Genomic DNA, 26,726 nt, shown 5'->3' with positions numbered 1-26,726 from the left:
AGGGCAAGAAGTAACAAGTTTCTTCCAGAGAGTCCACGTATGTATATACACACACACACAACACACACAGACACAGACACAGATACAGACACATACACGAGAGAGAGACAGAGACAGAGAGCGAGCGAGTGCGAGTAAGCGCATGATTCTAGCCCCTGCCTTATTTTCTTTACACAAACAGTAGTGTACTATAAACACTCTTCAGCACCTTGCTGGTTTCATTAATAATGCATCTTAGAGATCTTTCTATACCTGTGTCTAAAGAACTCATTTTTTACTTCTCCTTAATGGCTGTGTAGTATTTCATTATATGGATGTAATCTAGTTTGTCTAAACAGTCATCTGTTGATGGATATCTAGATTGTTTACATCTTTTGCTGTTACAGACAATGCATAACTTTGTACATATATTATGCCACATCCGTATGGCTATTAAAAAAACCAAACCTGTTGCCGTCAAGTAAATTCCGACTCATAGTGACCCTGTAGGGGAGTCGAACTGCTGACCTTTTGGTTAACAGTCGTAGCACTTGACCGCTATGCCGCCTATCTGTAAGTTAAATTCCTAGAAAGAACATTCTAAGTCAGGATATGTGCATTTGTAAGTTTGATTTTGCCAAATTGCCCTCTGGTATTCACTCCACCGAAGGAGCCCTGGTGGCACAGTGGTTAAGCACTCAGCTGCTAACTGATAGGTCTGTGGTTTGAACTCACCAGTCGCTCCACGGAAGAAAAGACCTGGTGATGTGATGTGCTTCTGTCAAGATTATAGCCTAGGGAACCCTAATGGATAGTTCTACTGTCCTATAGGGTCATTATGCATCATCCACTCTACCAGCAATGTATAAAAGGGCCTCCTTCCCTACTTTCTGGGTAGCATGGAGTGTTGTTAAACTTTTTAGTCATATCAGTTTGATGGGTGAAAATTGGTATCCTGGAGTTTAATGTTTATTTCTTTTAAAAATGAAAGCTTCTTTTTATGTGTCTAAAAATATTTGTATTTCATTTTATGTGTCAACAGTTTTATTATTATACCTTTTGCCCATTTACCTATTGGTTGTTGGTTTTTTTCTCATTATTAGTATATATAAAAAAAATATTATTTATATATATTTGGAAAATTAGTCTTTTGTCATTATTTTTCACTGCTGGTCATTTGTCTGGAAACCCTGGTGGCATAGTGGTTAAGTGCTACAGCTGCTAACCAAAGGGTCAGCAGTACAAATCCACCAGGTGCTCCTTGGAAACTCTATGGGGCAGTTTTACTCTTTCCTGTAGGGTTGCTATGAGTTGAAATCGACTCGACGGCACTGGGTTTGGTTTTTTTGGTTTGGCCATTTGTCTTTTAACTTTGTTAGTGATGTATTTTGCCATGTAGAATTTTTTGTATTTTTGTATAATCATATCTATCAATCTTTTCTTTGTGTTTTTTCTTTTATGTCTTCTGCGTTTTTATGTCGTAATTAGAAAGACCTTTCCCATCATAAGAATTAAAAACTCGCATATTTTCATTTTCTGGAACTTTGATGGTTTCAATATGTATGTTTAAATTTTTGGACTATCTTACGTTAATTAATTATTTATTTTGGTGTAAACTGTGAAGTGAATGGAATTTTTTTTTTCAGGTAGGCCTGTTAAGTATTTGTTAATTCTTCAAATGAAATATATTGACTCAGTTTTCCTTTGTTTTTCCATTTTTAGGGAAGCCTTGAGATTTTCTCTGGACTTGGACTAGTGCTAGGGCCTCCTTTAGGTGGCTTTTTGTACCAGTCTTTTGGCTATGAGGTGCCTTTTATTTTTCTGGGATGCATGGTTCTTCTGATGGTACCACTCAACATGTATATTTTACCTAATTATGGTAAGACCACACTTACTCTTCATTTGAAGAATCATAACTTCAAGTATTTTTGTGTCTTTGTAGGAGACCTGTTTTCTATATACTCAATTTTATATAATCAATAATAGAGTTTTAGAGTGCCCTGAAAGAACTAATTATCTCTTCAGAAATGCTGCTATAGGCAATGTTGATAAGAATTTTTATAGATCACAAATTCTCTCTGACCTTTAGAACTAGTAAGTATCATAAACCATTACCTCGCAGTGCCTAGCAGAGGTCATCTTGAACTTAACTAAACATTCACAGCCAGAAGTGGCCAAGGGCCACAGTGGGCACCAGTCTTCTAGAAGGCTATAGGAGAGGAAGTCAGTGTCAGGCCTTTCTTCTCAGTGGTCCTCGCATCTGTCTATGAGCACAGCCCAGGTACAAGGACATAGGTCCACGTCAGGCAGTAGCGGGAATCACCCTGCTTCAAAGCTTCATGCCTGGTAGGCGTTACAAGAGTCAGTATACTCAGTGAGGTGCAAAACATAGGGTCCTCATTAGGTATTTATGGTTCATTTATACTTCTGTCCATCTGCAATCAGGGGTTATCTTTATCATAAGCAATATTACTTAGTATAGTTGGCATTTTGTCCTTACCAGGTTACTAGGGCAGCACAGCTAGAGAGTTCATGGAAAATCAGGTTCATATGCAGCAGGAGAAAGAGTTTTACCACGCCATATAAGGAGAAAAGGTTTGCTAAGACCTTAAAACCTGTTGCTGCCCAGTCGATTCCGACTCGTGGTTACTCCATGTGTGTCAGAGTAGAACTCTGTTCCATAGGGTTTTCAGTGTCTGATTTTTTGGAGGTAGATTGCTAGACCTTTCTTCTGAGGTACCTCCAGGTGAACTCAAACCTTCATCTTTTCCTTCAGCAGCCAAGCACCTTAACACCCAGGGATTTACTTAATGGTAGGACATAAAAAAAAAAAAAAAAAAAAAATTTTTTTTTTTTTTTTAGGACATAGTTTTTAGAACTTATGTGATTAGGTGCTGGACTGGCCCCGACATCTGAGATTCCTTGAGGCCTGGCCTGCTGGCTTCATCCTCTCCCCTCCCTACTTGGTATCTTGCAGCCTCCTCCAGCTGCCCCCAACCTGCTCTTCACTTCTGTTATATCTCAATTAAAATGTTCCTGTTATCTTTATCGGAAACCCTGATGGTCTAGTAGTTAAGAGCTACAGCTGCTAACCAAAAGGTCAGCAGTTTGAATCCACCAGGTGCTCCTTGGAAACCACATGGGGCAGTTCTCCTCTGTCCTGTAGGGTCGCTATGAGTTGGAATCGACTTGATGGCAACGGGTTTAGTTTGGAATCATCATCTTGGAGTCGTTGGATGGTGCAAACATTTTACAAGCTTGGCTGCGAACTGAAAGGTTTGAGGTTGGAGTCTACCCAGATGTGCCTTAGAAGAAAGACCTGAAGGTCTACTTCCAAAAAATCAGCTGCTAAAAACCCTATGGAGCAGAATTCTACTTGGACACACATGGGGCTGCCATGAGTCAGAATTGATTCAAGGGCAGAGCTGTTAATTGGCATCTTGAATGTCCAATTCAAAATTACATTGTCTCCCTGCTGGCACTACCACACTGAGCCACATGGTGGCGTTTGTCCCCTTTTTTTTACATGCTGGTGTTCCGGTAGCTGAGCATCTTGAACTGTGCCCAGATTTGGTTCACAGTTACATCGTTGGCTGATGATTTAGAAACCTACCCCAAGGTTTAACTTTCTCCCTCATGCCCTGACAAAGTCTGAATACAGCACTTAAAATAGTTGAACTATACTTTGTGACTTTTTTGTACCTTACCCATACTTGATCATTAGTCAACAAGTATTTATTGAATAATATATTCTGCTGGGTGCTTTGGGAGAAATGAGGACGTACCAGTGCTGATCTTGGCCCTCAAAGAACCTCCACCCCGTGTTTGTTTTCTGGGGCTGCTGTAACAGGATACCACAAAGTGGGTGGCTTTAATCAACAGAAATTTATTGTCTCACAATTCTGGAGGCTGAGAGTTTGAGATCAGAGTGTTGGCTTTGTTGCTTCCTTCCGAGGCTTTGAAAGAGAATCTGTCCCATACCTCCCTCTGGCTTTCTGGTGGCTCTTGGCATACTTTGACTTGCAGCTGCACCATCACATGGCGTCCTTCCTCTGTCTCTCTGTGTCTGTGTCTCTTCTTTATGAAGGACAGTACTCAGATGGGATGAGGACCCATCCTGCTCTGGTATGACTGTTTAACGGGTAACAAAATCAAAGACCCTATTTCCAAACAAAGCCACATTCGTACGTACCAGGGATTAGGACTTCAGCATATCTTTTTGGGGGGACACAATTAAATCCACAACAACATCAAAACTTCACCAGTATTATCTCTGGCTTGGGTCACTGTTACTGTCCCCTGCCTGGTCTTCCTACATCCCATTCTCCATGGGGCAGCAGAGAAATCTGATTCTTGCTTGAAATCCCTCACGATTTCTCAGACTTCTTAGCATATTTTGCCAAGTCCTGTGTAATCTGATCACTACATACTTCTGCAGTATGCTCTCTTCCCATTACCTTGGCGAGCCCTTCTCTGTGTCCCCTTATCCCAATCTCAACCCTGCAACTTCTCTTCTTCTGTTTCCTCAAATACAGGGCTTATTCCTGAGCCTCTGAATATGCCATTTCTGGAATAACATGCCTCGATTATTCTTTTTCCCATTTTACTGGTTCATCTCAAACTGATCCTTTAAGCCCCAGCTTAGATATCATTACTTTTGGAAAGCCTTTCCTATATAGAACTTCCTGTTTTTTTTTATCTTACGCTGAGAGTGCTGCTTTTCACTGATTCTGGAGCTGTGAGTGAACTCTCTACCACTCGGTCTCTCCGGATGTGGAAAACATATCCCGAATGTCACTGCTTGCTTCACCAGCAGATCCAGCCTGCAGGGTGCCAGTTTCCTCCGGGTCAGGTCTGGCAACTCCTTGCTGCGTCTGAACCGTGTCTCCCTCCCCCTGCCACTCAGTCTGATTCCTTTGTTTTTGATATTCGGAGTTTCTGGATTGTCATATATAATTGATTCACTTGTTTTTTGGGGTCTTTGTTGTAAGAGGGACCACCGGAAGTGTCCGACTACTCCTCCATCTTGGCCCACCTCCAGAACTTCCTGTTTTTTTTTTTAATGTAACCCTCACATATGCTCCAACAGGCAGCTTCCTAGCCCCATTGTAGCTCTTCCACTCCTTTTTACAACTTTTCTGCAAGGATGGGGTCTGGGCGTGTCTTCTTCACTTTCTGATGCCCAGCATTTGGCATGGTGCCTAGCTCAGCAAATATTTTATTAAATTACTTAGAGGGTAGGAAAGTCATCAAATAATAGAAAGTAATTTAAGGTGGTATGTATATATGTTTTAGAAGCAAGGATGGCAAGACTTCGTCTCACAGACTTTGGACATGTTATCAGCAGAGATCAGCCCCTGGAGAAAGACAGGATGGTTGGCAAAGTAGAGGATCAACAAAAAAGAGGAAGACCCTCAACGAGATAGCATAACAAAGATTGTGAGGGTGGCACACGACCGGGCGTGTTTTGTTTGGTTGAACATAGGGTCGCTATGTACCGACTGTTTTGTTTTGTTGAACATAGGGTCGCTATGTACTGACTCGCCGGCACCTAACAACAACAACAACATAAAATTTAGGTGCTAAATTTTGTAGTGTAGAATAGAAATGAAATAGAAAGTCATAGAAAGGTGAATTTTGTGGGAGAATTAGGGCCAGATCCAGACCTTACAGAGTGAATAGAATGTGGAAAATCAGCAATGCAGAAGTAAATGTCATACAGTGTGGCAGGAGGCTCAGAAACAGCCGTGGTGGTGCTTGAAACAGTGAAGAGATTGGGTAACTGTTGGGGGAATGTGGGAAGTGAGGTCAGCAATCACCTGACCTTGAATGTCAAAGGTAGTTTATAGATGCTTCAGTAGCACCCCTTTTAACTCAGTATTTTCTTTGCCAGCAGGAAAAAAAAAAAAAAAAGTGTTTTGATTAATGCATTTTCCTCCTTGGCACACACACACACGTTGTGCCCTGGTACAGCTCCTGGCAATGCCTTTCTCATGTGCCAAATCACACTTTACAAATTCTCTGGGGCTCATCTGGGGGAGGCTTTACTTGCTTCTAGGTTATAGCCTATAACTGAAGACCCTTGCTTCCCCTCATAATCTAACTCTAGTTGGCTCTTTTTGAATTTAAATGTTGCATGTGGGTTCTGGATTTGAATAACAGATGCAAGTGCAATGATAATACAATTTTAGGCAAAGCTTAGAAGTGCAGTTATTTTGATTAGGAGATAAAGAAGGCCTTACTGCTTTTAGCTTTAGAAGTTAAGAGATTTTAATTACTTTTTTTTTTTTTTTTTTTGCTTTTCATTTTGTCCTAAAGAGGCTGATCCAGGTGAGCATTCATTCTGGAAACTCATCACTTTACCCAAGGTTGCCCTTATAGCCTTTGTCATCAATTCACTCAGCGCGGGCCTTGGCTTCCTTGACCCCACTCTGTCTCTTTTCGTTTTGGAAAAGGTAAGTAGCCTGAAGAGCACTGTGATATAGCAGGTGGTCATAATTGCTTACTCTCAGGCCCTGATTTGTGAAAGGACCTCTGAGGCTGTTGAGACGGAGGCAGGATGGGAAATACACACCAAGATAGTCTGTGCCTTTCCTCTGCAGCACCCCTACGAACTAATTCAGTACAGACGAAAGAAGGCTTTTGCTAAGTGGCCAAAATATTGGTCTCCTTGCCAAGACCTTGCCTATGTCATTGTAGGTCTGGCTCAGCCACCATTTATGCTCCTTACCAAGGAGCCCTTTCCTCTATTTGTCTGAATTCCAGTGAGGTGTTTGAAGTACTCCACAGCTCGTCTAATGTGAGATGTCCTTCTTTATTAATGGATCTCCTCTGAGTCCACCTACTTTTTAAACTGCTGTGTATAATCTGATGACTCTGGACTATTAAATTTTTCTAGTACTGAAAATCAATATTCATTTCTAGAAGTTTGATGCCTTGGAAATTAGTTCTTAGATATTTTGGAAAAAGGATTATGATACACTGAAAGTTCATGACTAAGTCTGGTAGTTAACTCTGCTGGAGATTTAATATGTATCTAATGAGTCAAAAATGTACTAACTGTAGCCCATACTGACTTTATTTGAGGTACTGTAATTAAAATAGCAGTTACCTACACTCAAATTTCAATAAAGTTTCTAATACGGTGGTATCAAATTGTTTCTGAACATTGACGTATCATATAATGTTAGGGTTAAAATTAATTTTTCTTATAATTTCACAGTACCCCTTAAAGTCACTAAAAACTTCAAAAAGCTTGGGAATTGTAATTTTAATGCCTGGCTTCAAATTTAGAGAATAATATAATATCATGCTTAACCTGTGAGCATCCAGGAGATAACATATAAGAAAAATATTTTGTGTTTATGGTGCTACATTCCATTCACATCGTCAGCAGGGTATCTCTTTACGAGTTTCAATTTGTGCTTTTAAGAAGTTATGCCTAAACAATGAAAGAAAAATCCGTTACCAATCTTTAGCAAACTCAGGTTGCTCATATATATATATATATATATATATAAAATCTTTAAAAATTTATCCTGTTCACTGTTTTTATACCAAATTATTTTATCCTGTTGCCCCTTTTCAACAAATCTAATCCATATGTTGGTCTTATCAGTTGTTTTAAATGGCAGTTTGCTATACAATCATTGGTTGTCCAACCTCTTAGGATGGTTCTGCCCTGTCTCAAATTGTGAAATCAGACGAGGACATTTCTGACTTTCATATCTTGCTACTATTTTTAAAGGACTAATTTTGTTATCATGAGTTAATAATTGTCATAAAACTATTAATTGTTTTTGTTGTTAGGTGCTGTCACGTTGGTTCCGACTCATAGAAACCCTATGTAAAACAGAAAGAAGCACTGCCAGGTCCTGTGCCATCCCCACAATCCTTGCTAGGGTTGAGCCCATTATTGCAGCCACTGTGTCGGTTCATCTCATTGAGGGTCTTCTTCTTCACTGACCATGTACTTTACCAAGCAAGGTGTCCTTCTCTAGGGACTGGTCCTCCACAATAACATGTCTAAAGAACATGAAATGAAGCCTTACCATCCTCTCTTCTAAGGACCATTCTGGCTGTAGTTCTTCCAAGATAGATTTGTTTTTTCTTTTGGCAGTCTATGGTATATTCAATATTCTTTGCCAACACTATAATTCAAATGCATCAATTCTTCTTTGGTCTTCCTTTTTCATTGTCCAGCTTTCTCATGCATATGAAGTGACTGAAAATACTGTGGCTTTGGTCAGTTGTACCTTAGTCCTCGGACTGGTATCTTTGGTTTTTAAAACTTTAAAGAGGTCTTTTGCAGCAGATTTGCGTAATGCAGTATGTCTGTTGATTTCTTGACTTCCGTTTCCATGGGCTTTGATTGTAGATCCAAGTAAAATAAAACCCTTGACAAGTTCAAAAAGAAGTCAATATTCAACCATTTCAGGAGGCAGCGTATAATCAAGAACGAATGCTGCTGAAGAATTCCAAGCTGCGCTGAAGGCATTGGCAAAAAAATTAGGCTCCAGAAATTGATGGAATACCAATAGAGATGTTTTGACAAATGGATGCAACACTGGAAACGCTCACTTGCTTATGCCAAGAAGTTTGGAAGACAGCTAGCTGGCCAATCAACTGGAAGAGATCCATATTTGTGCCTATTCCCAAGAAAGGTGATCCAACTAAATGTGGAAATTATTGGACAATATCATTTAATATCACACATAAGTAAGATTTTGCTGAAGACAGTTCAAAAATGGTTACAGCAGTACATTGACAGGGAACTGCCAGAAATTAAAACTGGACTCAGAAGAGGACATGGAAATAAGGATATCATTGCTGATGCCAGATGGATCTTGGCTAAAAGCAGAGGATACCAGAAAGATGTTTACTTGAGTTTTATTGACTACATAAAAGCATTTGACTGTGTGGATCATAACAATTATGGATAACATTGTGAAGAATGGGAATCCCAGTACACTTAATTGTGCTCCTGAGGGACCTGTACATAGATCAGGAAGCAATTGTTCGAACAGAGCAAGGGAATACCACATGGTTTAAAATCAGAAAAGGTGTGCTTCAGGGACGTATCCTTTCACCATACTTATTCAGTCTTCGGGCTGAGCGAATAATCTGAGAAACTGGACTGTATGAAGAAGAGTGTGGCATCAGGACTGGAGGAAGACTACTTAATGACCCGCGATACGCAGATGACACAACCTTGCTTGCTCAAAGTCAAGAGGACTTGAAGCACTTACTGATGCAGATCAAAGACTGTAGCCTTTGTTGTGGATTACACTTCAACATAAGCAAGACATTAATTTATATAAAGACTCATAAATTGTACAGGTATAATTTGGATTTCCTGGGTGGCACAAATGGTTAAGTGCTCGACTACTAGGCAAAAAGGTTGGTAGTTCAAACCCACCCAGAGGTGCCTCGGAAGAAAGGACTGCTCATCTGCTTCTCAAAAATCACAGCCTTGAAAACCCTGTGGGTGCGGTTCTCCTCTGCACACATGGGGTCGCCATCGGTTGGACCTGAGTTGAGGGCAACAACACCATGAGTGTAATTAAGGAAAAAAGAAAACAACTCAGATTACCAAGAGGTGTTTATATCATGTTGATAATAGTGACAGGATCAAAATTATGTGGTAGTTTTAAAAGCCCTTTAAAGTTTATGTCATCTAATTTCTTAATAAGATATTAATATCCCACTCAGATAGATAGATAGTATCATCAGTGTTTTACAACAGTGACACTCAAAGTGTTGACAGAGGGAAGTGAGCACTACCCTGGAGCTTGTTAGAAAAGCAAATTCTTGGGCCCTGTCCTATACCTTCTGAATCCAAAACTCCAGGGTTGGGATCTAAGAACCTCTTTTAAGGAGCTCTTCAGATGGTTTTATATGTATACTAAAGGTTGAAAAGGAACTTTGGTGGTGCAATGGTTAAATGATTGGCTGCTAACCAGAAAGGTCAGTGGTTGGAACACAGCCTGGGGTCTCTGCAGGGGAAAAGACCTGGTGATCTGCTCCTGTAAAGATTACAGCATAGGAAATCCTGCGGGGCAGCTCTGCTGTGTCCTGTAGGGTCTCTCTGAGTCAGAATCAACTTGAGGACACACAACAACAAAAGTTGAAAAACATTGGTTTACACAGGAAGGTGCTGTGATTTAGAGATACAAAATTATATGTTCAATGAAAAAACTGTACAAAGCAAAAAAACTAGGCCTTCTGACCTCTGATTAGTTTGTTGGGTGATTTTTTTTACATAAATAAAAAGTAAACCATTTACAAAAGCAAGACAAAAGATAGGAATAATGGTGATTGTTATTAGTAGATTCATGGTAAATAAGAAGGACCGGAGAAATGGTAGAAGGAAAAGATGTTTACATGGTGATGGAAAATTTGGCAATGGGTTTGCACAGTATAATTGATCTCACTGAATTGTACACGTGAAAAATGTGAAATGGCCAATGTGTTATCTATGTTTTTATAGCAATAAAAAAAAGAATAATGTAAAAAAAAAAAAAAAATGAATGTTTTAAAAATGACCGTATAATTTCATTCAGATTTTTTTTTTTTTCACAGTTTAATTTGCCAGCTGGATATGTGGGACTGGTGTTCCTAGGTTTGGCACTATGCTATGCTATTTCTTCACCACTGTTTGGTCTACTAAGTGATAAAATGCCAGTGCGTACACTTAATTTATATTTAAAAATTGCTTTTATATCTTTAGACCAGTGGTTTTCCAACTATACCTCCAAAACTCGATGAGTCCATTGATTAGAGTTGACATATTATTTGAGTGACAGATCCTGATGCCTTCCAACCTGCATTACTCACAGCAGATTCACTTTTGACTGCTTCATTTGGGGAAAGAGAAGTCTTATGCTAACAGTGCTAGAAAATTATTGGATTACACTTTTCTAAAGGAAAAGGTACCCTTAATGTAGATTTTACTGGGGGAGAAATGGCATAAATTTTGAAATGAGGGCAGAGGCCCACATGTAGTTAGGGAAATTGATCAAAATGGGAGATAATTTAGGAGGAGGTAACTTAGGCTTTCTGTGGAAGTCCAAGGATTGGTCATGTAAATGTATATTGGTTATCTCATAAAATCCATTACCATTACCATTAAGTCGATTCTGACTCATAGTAACCCTGTAGGACAGAGTAGAACTGCCCCTTAGGGTTTCCAGGGAAGGGCTGGTGGATTCCAACTGCCGACCTTTTGATTAGCAGCCCAGCTCTTAACTACTTCACCACCTGGGCTCCTGGTTATCCCATAGCCACCCTATTAGTAAATCTCCATGAAATTCAGGTACTATTAAATTTATATGAAAATCAAATGAAAAATAAACAATAAAGCCATAAAAGTTTGAGACTTTGAAAACAGTACCAGTTCTATATACTAGTCATCTAAACCTAATGGCTTAGACCCAGTTAAAGGAAAGGGAAGGGATTTTCTGTCAGGATGGCTATAGATATAGAATATAGGGTGGTTATAACCATTAGGTCTAGAAAACTGGTATACAGAACTAGTACTGTTAACAAAGTCTCAAACTTTTATGGCTTTATTGCTTATTTTTCATTTGATTTTCATGTAAATTTCACAGTACCTGGATTTCATGGAGATTTACTAATTCCAGGTGATGAAAAGTAAATGCCTTGACAGTGTTTAGAACTTGGTTTTCAGACATGGTCTTTTATAATTGAGCAGTTATTATAACCCTGCAATTTTTAACCTGCATTCAATTAGTTTTTAAGAAATGATTTTGTTAATACTGTGACTTGTTTAGGAACTGCACCTACTTGGTGGGTAGGCTTGTCAATGTGGAATTTGGTATTTAAATTTGGAATAGTTGGTCATGTGCAAAATCTGCAATAAATAAATACTCCTCCGTTCCAAGAAATCTTTCTTCTTTGCTCACCTGCATCTCTGTAGAGTAGTTCGTACCACACTGCACTGTCACTGCTTTTGCGTTTACCATCTACTTATTTTTTTTTATTTTCTCTCAAATGTAAATTTTATTTTCTTCAATATATTTGAGTTTTTAAATAGCACAGCTTATGTTCTTTAATGCTTTTTTATATTCTTTTGCAATGGAGAATTTTTACCTCTAAAAATTTCTCTGGATTCATGTTTCTCTTTACCAGCATCTAAGGAAATGGCTTCTGGTTTTTGGAAGCTTAATCACAGCGGGGTGCTACATGCTCTTAGGTCCTGTCCCAGTCCTGCACATTAAGAGGTAATTTCTTTTCTTCCTCTCTGTTTTTGGACAAAGAGCATTAAGAATTATTTCAGAAATGTTTGGTCTAATGATGGCCTGGCTTAGTATTTTGAGCCTTAATGCTAAATAATTACCTTCATTTAGGACTATCTTGAATTGTTTGTGAGACTGACAGTATTTTCCCTTACTAGAAGCTTTAGAAGCTAGCAGTGGTGCAGGCAAACAGTAATGCATAAAATCTGTATCAAATGAGAAAAATGCTTTTTCTGTTTCAATTTCATGTTTGCATGTTTTTTAAACAGCATAGTACACACACACACATACACACACAGAGATTTTTTTTCCCTCTATTCTTCCTCCTCACTCCTTGAGGCAGAAACCAAAAATTTTTTTTTGTTTTGGTATCATCCCTAGCATGCAGCAGATGTTTGTTAAAGCTTGTTTAATATAATTTATTTACTAAAATAAGATAAGCTCCTTAGATTTTTTCAGGTGTCTCTGGGACAAAGCATGGTATCATGGGAAGAGCAGAGACCTCAAGAGTCACTCAGACTTCACTAGCCATTGAACGAATCATGTAACTTCCAAGAGCCCCCATTTTCTTTAAAAAAAAAAAAATTCTTTATCTACAAAAAGGAGTTGATAATAATACTTGCATCCCAGAGTTGTTGTAAGGATTGAATTTATGTAAAGTGACTTCTTTACCCCTTCCCTTCATCTCAAATTTTAATCCATTTGTCAATCAGTTGGCTATCAAAGCCAAGCCAATGGAAGGAACAGCATTGGGATTGGCATTTTAACCAATTTGGAAGGATTTTGTATGGTGAGAAGGCACGGTATGATTTTCTTCCCAAAATATAAGGAGCTAAAAGGTACTATAACTGAATAAAGTTAGATGGGAATGAGGACTATAAAAAGTCTTTTTTAATTACAAAAAACACATACTCCTGAATTTTGTTAACAGATACATCACATCAGTGCTGCACATATGTTAACATATCAGGAAGAGAACCTGTACCAGTTGCCGTTGAATTGACTCCAACTCTTGGTGACCCCACATGTGTCAGAGTAGAAATGTGTTCCATAGGGTTTTCAATGGCTGGTGTTTCTGAAGTAGATCATCAGGCCTTTGTTCTGAGGAACCTCTGGGTGGACTTGAACCTCCAACCTTTTGGCTAGCAGCAGAGCATGTTAACCATTTGCAACGCCCAGGTGTTCTGTCAGGGAGAGGCTAGTTATGGATTCAGTGAAACTAACTTGTCGAGGATCCTGCCCTATTTAGCATGCAGCTTTTATGTCTCTTAAAATGCTAATCTTTTTTTTTTTTTTTCCTCCACAATTCGTATGCAGTCAGCTCTGGCTGCTGGTGCTGGTATTGGTTGTAAATGGCGTCTCTGCTGGGATGAGTATAATTCCAACTTTCCCGGAGATTCTCAGTTGTGCATAGTAAGTTATTTCTGTTGCTTGAAGAGCTGTCTTGTGGATAACAGAGAGCATCACAGGCTTTCTTGAATTTCCCAGTCTTGTAGGGAAGACTTCATATATTTTTCCTCCTCCATATTAAATCTTCAGGATTTATATCATGGGATATTGTGATTTAAGTACTATGAATATATATACAATATAGTTAAGAGCTACAGTTGCTAACCAAAAGGCCGGCAGTTCAAATCCACCAGGCACTCCTTGGAAACTCTATGGGGCAGTTCTACTCTGTCCTGTAGGGTTGCTGTGAGTTGAAATTGACAGCAACTGGTTTGGGTTTGGGTTTTTTATATACAATAATATAAATAATATATAGTAATAATAATACAGTAATAAGTAAAGTGGACTGTGAATAGAGGCTTGGCTTATGCCTTGGTGTATATATAATTTTCAAAAGTCAAACAAAGTTGAAAGGCTTCAGCATTGTTCCTCTCATGGAGGAGATCCATAAAGTCACAGAGAGTCACCAGGTATCTGGCACTTGGCCATCAGCCGTTTGTTCAGTAAGCCATCCTGATGAAGAGCATGAACAAAGCAAGCTTGAGGAGGTAGAGTGTCTGTGGCTGGACAGTGTCCGATAAATCTCACAGGAATAAGGCACTGCCTCTGTGTTTTCTAAAAGTTGCCCTTTGTTCCTCTTTATATGTATATCTTACTTTAAGGATTTCTTAGTTAATTATGTATTTATATGAGCCTTTAATGGAAAAGGGTCATGATTCTTAACATAATGTGTGTGTGCATCTCTGTACCCAAACCTATACCTACCCATTGCCATCAGTTTGATTCCGACTCAGCAACCCTAAAGGACAGAGTAGAACTCCCTCATAGGGTTTCCAAGGAATAGCCTGGTGAATTCAAAGTGCCAGACTTTTGGTTAGCAGTGGGGCTCTTAACCAATGCACCACCAGGGCTCCAACCTAAACCTGTACCTACATATATATCTATGTCTTACACATGCAATCAAATTATTTTTAGAAAATCATGATGTAAACATAATATGAAAAGTCCTTGAATTTAGATGAAGTTTTTATCTTAGAAGTGAAGTGTTTCTGCTGTTGTCTTTGTCCAAATCATCCCTGGTTTGTCTTCATTTATTTGTCATACAACATTCTTTTCTTTCACACATATCCCTTTTAATAACAGATATGCTCTTTTTTTACAGTGAAAATGGATTTGAGGAAGGATTGAGTACTTTGGGACTTGTGTCAGGTCTTTTTGGTGCAACATGGTCAGTTGGGTGAGTAGTCTTGAATTTCATTCAAACCTGCAAGATGGAAAATGCTATCCTCATTTTACAGATGAAAAAACTAAAGTGTTGAGAGGTCAGATGAATTGCCCAAATTGCTCAGTGGGAGCAGAGCCGGAGTTCTAATCCATACCCTCTGACCCCAAAATCAGTTATCGGACAGCAGTTTTCACATGTAATCAAAATTGTCTCATATATATTATCTCAATTAAGTGATATTGTTAAGATCTTTCAGCAGGAGCATGTCTCATAATTTTTATTCATTTATTCATTCATTTATTTATTTTTCACCCTCTACTGCACTTTTTTTTTTTTTTTTACTGCACTAGAAGGTTAACTGTATGCTGGCAATATCGTTCTTGTTGTTGTGAGTCACCGTCAGGTCGATTCCACATCATGGTGACCTTATGCGTGCAGAGTAGAACTGTACCCCATAGAGTTTTCGAGGCTGTGACCTTTTGGAAACAGGCCTGTCTTCTGAGGTGCCTCTGGGTGTGTTTGAACTGCCAGCCTTTTGGCTAGTAGTCTAACATTTAACCTTTTTTTTTTTTTTTTTTTTTACCACGCAGAGACTTCACATTGGCAATGTAGTATTTCTTTAATAAACGTGCACTGAATTAAGTTATTTTAAATATAAATGCTGAATACAAGAAACTGTATCTCATATGGAGAAGAGTAAAGAGAATAATATAAAGATTGCTTTGAATGCATGTTATCTTTTATTTTTATGTAAAACCCCCAAACCAAACTTGTTGCCGTTGAGTCGATTCTGACTCATAGCGACCCTATAGGACAGAGTAGAACTGCCCCATAGGGTTTCCAGGGAGCAGCTAGTGTATTCAAACTGCTGACCTTTTGGTTAGCAGCCAAATCCTTAACCACTTTGCCACATAAGGTAACATTTTTTCAGACGCAGTTATAATTTTAGAGTTGTTTTAAAATTTTAAACCATATTATTAACAGGTAGAATCTTTTTTCTTTTACCCAAGCTATGCTTAGAAATTGGATTTTTTCTTTAGTACTTATGGTTTAAATTGAATGAAGACTTATAATTGCGGGATTATACAATTTTTAAGAAGAAATTTTTTTGTGTGTGTGCTATTTAACACTCTTCTTTTCTTTGTTAGTGCTTTTTTAGGACCTACACTGGGTGGATTTCTGTATGAAAAAATTGGCTTTGAATGGGCAGCAGCTATACAAGGTCTGTTGCCTCTGACAAGTGTGAGTAACCAGTCTTTTAATTTTCCTTATATTTGTATAGAAACTTAACTTACAGAATTTACATTAACCAGCACCTTTAATTGTGTTAAAGGGATTAGCAATGGGCTTATATTATCTACTGGAACACTCAAGGAAAAGAAGGTATGGTCAACTCTTCAGTTTTTTTTTTCTTCCTGTTACTATGGGAGTAGAAGAAACTCCAGTGGTGCAGTGGTTAAGTGCTTGACTGCTAACCGAAAGGTCAGCAGTTCGAACCCACCAGCTGCTCTGTGGGAGAAAGATGTGGCAGTCAGCTTCTGTAAAGATTTAGGGCCTTGGAAACCCTATGGGCAGTTCTGCTCTGTCCTGTAAGGTTATTATAAGTTGGAATTGACTCGAAGGCAATGGGCTTGGTTTGGTTTTTCAGTGAGAGTAGGGAAAACAGGCTATTTTGCATCCATTCCTCCAGTCAGTGGATTTCTCGGCACTCTGAGCCTTACCACTTGGCAGACACTTTTAAAGAAATATTTGGGTGGAGATGTAGGTATTGGGTGTTTTTTAAGATGAGAAATATTAAGATTCTTCTCTTCTTTCCCTCAATGTAGACCTATATCTCAAGACATTCTTGGCACAGAGGAGGAACGAACTGCTCTCTTGCCTAATGAAATCTAACCTTATGATTGCTGGATTGATACAGGCTTAGTAGTTGGACCTTTCTGACTTTGAGTGTCACAGTTAGATTTTCTTAATCTTTTGCACAAACTCCATGGATCCTACACCAGTATCATGGAAGTGTCAACACCAGCTGTACTTTGGGCTGCACTTACTATTGTCTTGAAAAGCTGGCCTGCTGAATGAGCCATATTTGAAACTTTAAGTATAAGAAGAGCCATTGAAAACCAGCAAAAGTCTGTGTTGTTAAGAGGCCAAACTTGTCCTTGAAGATATTGTTATTGACTCTACTTTGGCCTCATGCTTCCTCTAAAAAATTCCTCTAGTTACTTTTTATTCTAAGTGCAGTGGTTCTGTGAATGTATCATCTTTTTAAACAGGGAAAGAAGTGAATCGATTTGATATATTTGAAATATAAAAATATGACTCAAAATTTGTAAAATAATTAATATGAAATAGCTTTTAAAAAGTACACATTTTCGGTTTCCTGAGATTTATTTTCTTGTTCAAAAGGTAAAATTCCTGCCTGCCAGCAGAAACTCTGTAGCATTCTCTGAGCTCTTCTAAAGGTTTTATTTGTGTGAAAGGTATAAGAATAACATTACTTACAACTTCCGTTTTTGTAACATATTTCAATTATGGTCTGGATTTATAAACATCCTTTGGTATAACATTATTTCTTTCCCTTAATGTCTGTATGTTTCATTTGTACCATCTTCTTTTTTCTTCTTACTTTTGGTATATGCATCCCATTCTTAAAACAAGTGACCCCATGTGAATGCGTGTATGTTAGGAAAGGCGTTCCCCTACCTTCATGTAAAAACCACATCCTTGTCTGAAGTGAGTGAGTTTCTATTATACAACTCTTGTACATCCTCATCCATTTTTATAATATGGTAGAAACATTTACCCTTTTGTATTTTTCTTAAGAAGAAACAGTTTGAAATATTCATTCAAAAATATTTAAGTGCCTGGACTGGCACTGTGCTCAGGTGCTAAGGATTTAGCTGTGATCAAGATAAAAACAATCTCTGCCTTGATGTAATTTGTATTCCAGTGGAGGAAACAAACAAGAGGTAAATAAATAACCAAATCTCTAATTTTCTTACAGATATACTGTGAAAACAAAACAAACAAACAAAAACAACATCTTGATATGATCAAGTAACTGGCTAGGGTGGGTTAAGGTTGGGGGACCAGGCGTCTCTGTGGAGGTAGAACTTTTGAGCTGAGATTGGAAGGATGAGAATGAGGGAGCCCTTTATTTGTTCTGAGATGAGAACACCTTACAGTATGTTCAAAAGAGCTTGGTCTGGTCAAAGATGAGAAGCATGGTGGCCCTTGTGACTGAGGTCTTGGAAATAGAGGAAGTGGGGCGGTACGGAGGAGCCTGCTCTTAAATGAGGGAGGCCAGAATTTGATTTATGTTTCAGAAAGTTCACGGTGTCTGTGTGTGGACAGTGGGGATGAGGGTAAGCAGGAATGGAAGGAAACCTTCGGAAGCTTTGGGAGAGACAATATTGGTTGGAACAGGGAGGTGGCAGTGGATATAGAGATTAAAGGAGATATTTGGAAGTGAAGGAGTCCCCTACACGGTGCAGACTGTTAACATGCTTGGCTGCTAATGAAACGACAGGAGGTTTGCATTCACTCAGAAGTGCCTTTAGAGGAAAGGCTTGGTGATGTACTTCGAAAAAAAATCAGCCATTGAAAATTCTACAGAGCACAGGTCTACTCTGAGACACATGACGTTGCCATGAGTTGGAGTCGACTGGATGGCAGCTGTTTTTTGTTTCTGTTTTATTTTTCTCCCTAGGTTTCTGGCTCGAGGTGGGGATGGCCATGCTGCCTTGTGAGATGGGGAAGAATAGGAGCAAAATAGATTGAAAAGGGGCACTTAAAGCCATGATGGGATGGTCTTTCACACCACCAGGATGAAAAAACGTCACAACGAATGACAATACTGTTGCCAGGTGAAAACCCCAGGTTTTGCGTGGTGTGACTTGTTACCGCCAATAAACAAAAGGCTGAGGTAGGAGATCAGAAAGATGCCTTTATTTCATCATACAAGGAAGGGAGCAATCAGGGCTGTTGCCTCCAAGACTGCTCACAGGCAGCTTGGGGAGGTGGGCTTTTACAGAGAGCAGACAAGGAAAAGTAAATTAATCATGAATATTCAGGAGTGACCTTCATGCAGGTGCTCAGAGCTTGGGGCTGACTATGCGTTTTCTTTAGATAAGGATTCCAACCCCCAGGATAGAGGAAGAGGTTGATTTTCTTTCATTAGGATGTTAAGTCTCCACCCAGAGGGAGGTTGATGCCATCTGTGGCCCATTCCATGATTATCTTATTGAGGACAATTTCAGAAGAATGTGCAGCTTATTCCGCTCAAAGTAGGAGGATATGCGAGAGCAGGTATTTTGTAGAAGGGCTGGGCTCTGAGGCTGCCTGCCTCAGTGCTGAGGATGGGGAGGATAGAGAGCCACTGGAATGCTGTTACGGTGCAGGTGAGATTGTAAATTGGACACCTGCCCTGGAAGACTGGCATTGATTGCTGGAGTTGAAAGTACAAGTATCTTATGAACTCTTCATTTTTCCCTCTCCCAAGCCCCTTCACCATCAGACCTCAGAGGGTAGTCCAGTGCAGAACACGTGACGCTGGCCCGCAACACCGGTGTGGGGTGCAAAGCCGGGCCTTGAACCCCCTGCGTGAAATAGTGGAACCTCTGATCCCCCTTCAGCACTTTTCTTCCCTCAGTGCCTCCTCCAGTAGCCAAGGTTGTGGCTGATGGACTGGAGTTCCCGATGCTGCCACTAGAGGCCGACATCAAAGCACGACGGGGACTTGGTGGGCAGCTGTGGCCTGGCTCCCACCACAGCAAACTGTACATAGTCTATGAATCCCTCCACACATCCACCTGTTAACATCTCCATCACAATTGACTACTGAGAGTTTAAGTGAACTCAAACACTGTTGCTTCCATTTATGGGCTGTGACAAATACATGTATGTTACAAATACTACAAACATTTGTTGACAGGTTTGTGTGTGAACATAAGCCTTCATTTCTCTGGACTAAATGCCCAGGAATACAATTGCTGGGTCGTATGCTAGTTGCATGATGAGTTTTTTCAGAAACTGCCAAACTGTTTCCCGAGTGGCTGTAGCATTTCACATTCACATCAATAATGTATGAGTGACCAGTTTCTCACCAGGGTATTTTTTGCTTAGTTTTGTTTTCATGTTTTTAGTGATATTTAAAAAAAAAAAAAAAAAAAAAAACATGCATGAAATAGGTGGAGAAATAACAAATGAGAGCTGTCGATTAAAGGGAGAGCCTATGGTACAGCAGCTGGAGAGAGAGGGAGGAAGCCATCAAAATTGGCTAATAGAAATGGGATTTAAATTAGTAATTCCAGGAGAAGCCATTCAGCTCAGCTTGACCTGGAAGAGAGGAAACATGAATGACTTTGGGGGAGAGAGAGAGAACAAGGAGAAAATAGAATAATCCAGAACAGGTGGGCACCTGACCAGGTAAAATTAAAGACCAGGGTCAAGGCTGCACTGGTCATTGCTCTCTCAACAGGACCTTCATACATGGTAATGAAGCAGTAGTAGTAATAGTAGCAAGAGTTATTATTCAACACACGTATGGTATGCTGGGTGCTTTTATATCACCATTTTCCAAATGAGGAAAACTGAGGCATGGAGAAGTTAATAGTCAAACAGCTGGGAAGTAGTTCAGAGTCCAAGGCCTTAGTCATTACCCAATTCTGCATCTTATAACTATTGTTATCGTTGTTGTTAGTTGCTGTCAAGTCAGTTCCAACTCATGGCAACCCCATGTGTGCAGAGTATAACTGCACCATAGGGTTTTCAAGGCTGTGACTTTTCAGAAGCAGTTCTACAGGCCTTTCTTCCAAATGCCTCTGGATGGGTTTGAACCACCAACCTTTTGCCTAGCATCACCTAGCTGCCTCATAACTATAGATATAAAATTCATATTACATAAATTAACAATAACTACAGGTGGGACCATGCATAATTTAGTTATTCCACCTTGAGGAAAGGTCTAGAGTTGGGCCTGTGTTACAGAAAAGGAGTAATGTGCTAAAGAAAAAAATATGACATAAGAGTTAGCTTAGGCCTCAGGCTGGTGAGTATCCAGGTCAATTGTTCTGTTACCTCTACGGAATTTGGTCACTGTTCAATAGAAATCATATAATTCCACCTGGCCCATGTCACCTGGTTCCCATGGCTGCTTGAAGAAAACCCCAGATCTCACAATTGCTAGGGCAGGATAAAACAGATTCTTCTCCTGGTGCCTGACTAAGGATTCAGAGTCCTTTGGCCAACTGCTGCTGAGATTGCTCCTCTGCCACCCCATCATCCCAGAGGGTGGGCCCAGAAATTGAAACTAGAAGAAAATCTGCCAGACTGGACTGGGGAGCTCAGACCCCGGAAAGAAGAAAGCAAATGGGCTCCAGAGGAGTAGAGAGCTTCATCCTGAAGGAAGCTGTATGTAGTTTCCTTAGACCTCAAACATGCATTTTTACTCCCTTGTTCACTGAAATGAACAAGGCGGATTAATGTGGTGCCATATAGCTAGACAAAATGATAAATGTGCCAGAGCCAGACACTTTTCTGTTTTTAAGCTGTTTTCATTTTTTGTGTTTGTCTGAGACTTCAGTTTTATTAAAAAAAAAAAAAAAATTTTTCTTTTTTTTTGACCATACTCTTTCAAAATGTTTGTCTCTACAACTGCTTATGTAAGTAAACAAGTGACCCTGATCCGACTTTTTGGGATTTATTTTGGTGTACATGCTATTTCTAACTCTTCATTTCTCAATTCGCTTGTTGACTTTTCATATCTGGAGGAGGGCCAAACCAGGAAATCCTGTGGGCTGTGCAGAGCCCAGAATGGCTTTTCTTCTTCCTGTGGCTGAGTCACTTAGTGCCCTTGCAATATCACCACCCTGCTGAAGTATGTCTGCCATGCACAGCTTGGCACGATCCAGGAGTTGGTGCCCACGTATCCTGTCACCCCTACCCCATCCCCAGCAGTTCACAGGACAGTCCCTCAAGTAGACTAGTTTAATGAACACTTCATAGGCAGCAAGAATGAAGCATGAAAATAAATATTTTATACACCTGTCTATTGCTTAGAAACTCTGGTGATGTATTGGTTTAGAGCTACGGCTGCTAACCAAAAGGTCGGCAGTTGGAGTCCACCAGACACTCCTTGGAAACCATATGGGGCAGTTCTACTCTGTCCTATAGGGTCACTATGAGTTGGAATTGACTCGACGACAATGGGTTTGGCGATTTGGTTTTGGTCTTTTGCTTGGCTGGAAGGTGATTTCTGGAAATGGGTGTGGTTCCAAGTCAGAAGGGTATCTTATGATCATATTCTCAGGCGTTCTTCCAGTCTCTAGCAGACCAGTTAATCTGGTGAGCTTTTTTTTTTTTTTTCTGATGAATTTGATTTTTTGTTCAACGTTTTTCTCCCACTCTGTCCGGTATCCTCTATCGTGAGCCCAGTCAGAGCAGTCAGTAGTGGTAGCCGGGCACCATCTAGTTCTGGTCTCAGGAATGGCTGCTATTTTAAATAGTTACTCTTTCCTCAGATTGTTTTTAATGGATTTTAACTTTTCACCTATGCAACTAAGTCCATTTAATCACAAAGTGGTAAAATGGAAAGTGGTCTGTATTAGCAGTGAATCATAATCATTGTTTCCTGAGGCAAAGTAACATTATTTTATAATGGACTTAAAGTATAGAAATTAAACATTATTTAATCAGTCACCTTTATGAACATGAAAATGCAAACTCTTGTTTTATGGCCGGAACTTGGTCTTTTATTTTAAAGATTAAAAAATATATGTATCAACTGCTCTATGGAAAATGTTTGTAAAAATCACGTACTTTTTCTTTACCTCACAAGAATCTTTCCACCTTTAAATTGTTTCATTACTGCCTTTCAGTTCTTCCATGCAATTTCCTTTGTGACTCAGAACTTCAGTTTTTATGAGAGGGTCTTGAAATATTGCCAAGAGAAAAAGGGGAACTTGCTCATCTTGATGTTGCATCAGAAGTCATATCCAGTTTCCCCACCAGCCGAAAGATCCTAATCAGTATATTGTCTATCTTTACAGCCACCAAGAAAGAAAAACATAAGAAAATTGGGGAAGCTAAGATGTGAAAGATAGGATTGATTTTTCCTATCCCTAGCCCTAAAACTAAAGAATGCTAGCTCATCTTTACCAGCTTGCTTCACTCCTTCCAAGCAGAAGATGTGATGAAGTATTCCTAGTTGGTGAGATTAAATCACGTGAAGGTAGATCATGATCCAAATTATACCTGTACATATGGAAGAGCTCAGTGGTCTTTGCTAGGCATCAACTACATTAAACATTCATTTCAAACCAAACCAAAGACCCGTTGCCATCGAATTGATTCTGACTCATAGCAACCCTAGAGGACAGAGTAGAGCCACCCCATAGGATTCGAACTGCAGACCTTTGGTTAGCAGCCTAACTCTTAACCACAGTGCCACCAGGGTTTCCAAATATTCATTTAGCCCTTAGTAAATCTACCTCTGATCTTCTTAAGGTAGATTATTTAAAAAAAAAAATTATTTTTCAGACTCTTGCATGCAGATATTAAAACAGAGCACAGACACATCCTTGATGTGTATAAGGGAGAGAGTCTGGCACTGGGTATTAGAAGTCACACACCCTGCCACTAACAAGCTATAAATTGCTGTGCTTCTCTAGGCCTCAGATTCCTGTCTTCTAATATGTTACATAGGCGGCTGGGTGGTATAAAGGGTTAAGCACTCAACTACTAGCTGAAAGGTTGGTGGTTTTAACCCACCCAGGGGTGCCTTGGAAGATAGGGCTGGAGATCTGCTTCTGAAAGGTCACACCCTTGAAAACCGTATGGAGCAGTTCTACTCTGCCCACATGGGGTTGCCATGAGTTGGAATTGACGCTATGGTAATTAACAACAGCAATATGTGATACGATCTCTAAATTCTAAAGGTACTCCTCATCTTTTACATAATAATAGATTATGTACTAATTTTACAATCTGCTAAAAATTTATAAAAATATGTGTCCTATTTTAGTTATCTTGTGCTGTTAAAACAGAAATACCACAAATGGATGGCTTTAACAAACAGACGTTTTCTCTCACAGTCTAGTAGACTAGAGGTCTGAATTCAGGGCACCAGCTCCGGGGAAAGGCTTTCTCTCTCTGCGGGCTCTGGAGGAAGGTCCTTGTCATCAGTCTTCCCCTGGTCTAGGGACTGCTCAGCACAGGGAGCCCAGGTCCAAAGGACACACTCTGTTCCTGGCACTACTTTCTTGGTGGTATGCAGTCCCCCTGTCTCTCTGCTTGCTTCTCTTTTATATCGCAAAAGAGATTGGCTCAAAACACAACCTAGATTTGTAGATTAAGTCCTGTCTCATTAACATCATAGAGGTAGAATTTACAACACATTGGAAAATCACATCAGATGACAAAATGGTGGTCAATCACACAATACAGGGAATCATGGCCTACCAACATTGAACACACATTTTTGGGGGACACAATTCAATCCATAACATATCCCTTTACCTTCTCCATTAAAGGGCTTGGCCATTTTTCTATAATTTTTTTTTCAGTTTTCTGTTCTCTATAGGTAGGAAAAGTCATTTACTTAATAGAGAATTTTATTTCAATTGCCTCATATGCAAGCAAAAGCTGGACAATGAATAAGGATGACCAAAGATGAACTGATGCCTTTGAGTTATGGTGTTGGTGAAGATTATTGAATATACCATCGACTGCCAGAAGAACAGGCCTGTCTTGGAAATCACAGCCAGAATGCTCATTGGAAATGAAGATGTGGAGGCTTGGTCTCACATACTTTGGACATGTTATCAGGAGAGACCAGTCCCTGGAGAAACACATCATGCTTGGTAAAGCAGAGAGTCAGGGAAAAAGAGGAAGATCCTCAACAAGACGGATAGACACAGTGGCTGCAACAATGGGCTCAAACATAGCTATGATTGTGAGGATGGTGCAGGACAGGGCAGTGTGTTGTTCTGTTGTACATAGGGTTGCTATGAGTCGGAACCAAGTCAACAGCACCTAACAACAACATTTGAAGTAACAGTATGAGCACATCTTGTTTGCAGCTCAGACCTCACCTTAACAAGAATCTTAACCTCAGTAGGAGGGAAAGTACAGGCTGAATGTCATTTATTTGTTTCTACTCTTCTGTGCTCCCTGAAAGTATTTAAATGACTATTAAATAAGAGGCCCAGAAATAATAAAACCCTTACATGTTAGGATTGGAACTGAGGCAGGGAGAATATAGATGTCCTAGGAGGGCATCGGAAACCCTAGCAGTATAGTGGTTAAGAGCTACGGCGACTAACCAAGAGGCCGGCAGTTTGAATCCACCAGGTGCTCCTTGGAAACTCTATGGGGCAGTTCTACTCTGTCCTATAGGGTCACTATGAATCAGAATCAACTTGACGGCAGTGGGTTTTAGGAGGGCAATCAGGTGGTATATATATACTTTATATTTATTTATTCATGAATTTGTATGTATAAGAATTGGCTCAATGGCAACGGGTTTTCGGATATATATAAATTCACTTATGTGGTTATTTAAGAACCCTGGTGGTGCAGTGGTTAAAGCAGTCAGCTGCTAACTGAAAAGTCAGCAGTTCAAACCCACCACTTGCTCCGTGGGAGAAAGATGTGTCAGTCTGCTTTCACAAAGATTGCAGCCTTAGAAATACTGTGGGGCAGTTCTATCCTGTCCTACAGCATCGCTATGAGTTGGAATCAGCTTGTCAGCGGTGGATTTGGTTTGGTTTTTGGTATGTGGCTGTATCTTATCTGTATCTGGTATGTGGCTATATCTTATATGTGTTAGAACAGATGATTTTTATTATTGCCAACCCTAGACACTCCCTTTCCCTTGCACCCAGTTCCCACATAATTAGAAAAAGAGAAAGAAAAAAATTCTCTGACAGTCACTGGCAGTCCTTGAGCTCAGGCTCCTGAGGCCTTAGGGTCTTAGCAAAACCAAACCAAATGCATTGCCATCGAGTCAATTCCGACCCATAGCGATCCTATAGGACAAAGTAGAACTGCCCCATAAGGTTTCCAAGGAGCAGCGGGTGAATTCAAACTGCCATCCTTTTGGTTAGTAGCCAAGATCTTAACCACTGTACCACCAGGGCTCCTAAGAAGTTAAAATATAAGTTTAATTCCTTTAAGACCACAGATAAAATTTGCATACTGGAAAGCACAAAGCTTGAACTACACAATTCTCTGTCATCTCAGTCAATTTATCCTTTACTGAGCACTTTGTATGTGTCAGGCATTGTGCTACGGAGTCAGCAGTGAATATTTACAGTTAGAAGAGCCCAATTTAGATTCCTAGGGCTTAGCAGAGGTTTTGATTTCTCCTTTGGCAGAACACCAGGGAGCAGCACCTGGAGGAGCTGTGCTTTAGGCACTCAAGATGCAGCAGTGAACAAGCCAGGTGCAGATATCTGCTCTTATGGAGATCATTTTCTTAGTATTTAATAGCAATAGACAAGTCAAGACAGAGTGTTGATTTGTGTGAATTGTGTTCGGCAGTGCATTCTCCTAATAGTAAATGGATTTAAAATTTTCTCTTCTAAAATTGAACAGGATGTAAGTCACTCAAGGCAGCAGAAAAAATCTAGTTTTTGAAATTTAATAACTGGAATGTTTGTTGTGATGATTTTTTCACATGAGAGTTATGTCACCATTTTCTATTAATACAATGGCCCAATTGCATAACGTTTGAAAGAAAAAAAATATTGACAAAGAATCTTATCAATGGTACACGTTGGTCAATCCTTGTAATACTTCTTGATTATACTCATTGA

The 26,726-nt window shown here is 39.7% G+C and overlaps 1 protein-coding gene across 11 annotated transcripts in view; it reads left to right on the top strand.

Annotated features, from left to right (window-relative positions):
- The window catches only part of SLC18B1 (solute carrier family 18 member B1), a 38,988-nt gene extending 16,390 nt beyond the window's left edge, over nucleotides 1-22,598 (top strand). For 3 of the 11 annotated variants that reach the window (XM_049901076.1, XM_049901014.1, XM_049901048.1), the window contains 8 exons: nucleotides 1,702-1,858; nucleotides 6,298-6,434; nucleotides 10,561-10,662; nucleotides 12,130-12,221; nucleotides 13,554-13,649; nucleotides 14,848-14,922; nucleotides 16,059-16,132; nucleotides 16,244-22,598. In XM_049901076.1, coding sequence (XP_049757033.1) covers nucleotides 1,702-1,858; nucleotides 6,298-6,434; nucleotides 10,561-10,662; nucleotides 12,130-12,221; nucleotides 13,554-13,649; nucleotides 14,848-14,922; nucleotides 16,059-16,132; nucleotides 16,244-16,503 — 993 coding nt within the window. In that variant the 3' untranslated portion in view covers nucleotides 16,504-22,598. Of the gene's footprint in view, nucleotides 1-1,701; nucleotides 1,859-6,297; nucleotides 6,435-10,560; nucleotides 10,663-12,129; nucleotides 12,222-13,553; nucleotides 13,650-14,847; nucleotides 14,923-16,058; nucleotides 16,191-16,243 lie in introns of those variants that run through there. The other 8 variants (XM_049901057.1, XM_049901039.1, XR_007519306.1 and 5 more) reach the window with 8 other exon arrangements.
- The last annotated feature ends 4,128 nt before the right edge of the window (nucleotides 22,599-26,726 follow it).

The sequence above is a fragment of the Elephas maximus genome, chromosome 1 (assembly GCF_024166365.1).
Source record: "Elephas maximus indicus isolate mEleMax1 chromosome 1, mEleMax1 primary haplotype, whole genome shotgun sequence".
In the NCBI taxonomy this organism is placed as follows: domain Eukaryota; kingdom Metazoa; phylum Chordata; class Mammalia; order Proboscidea; family Elephantidae; genus Elephas; species Elephas maximus.
Note: the sequence above shows the minus strand (reverse complement) of the source record. Positions and strands in the feature narration are given on the sequence as shown.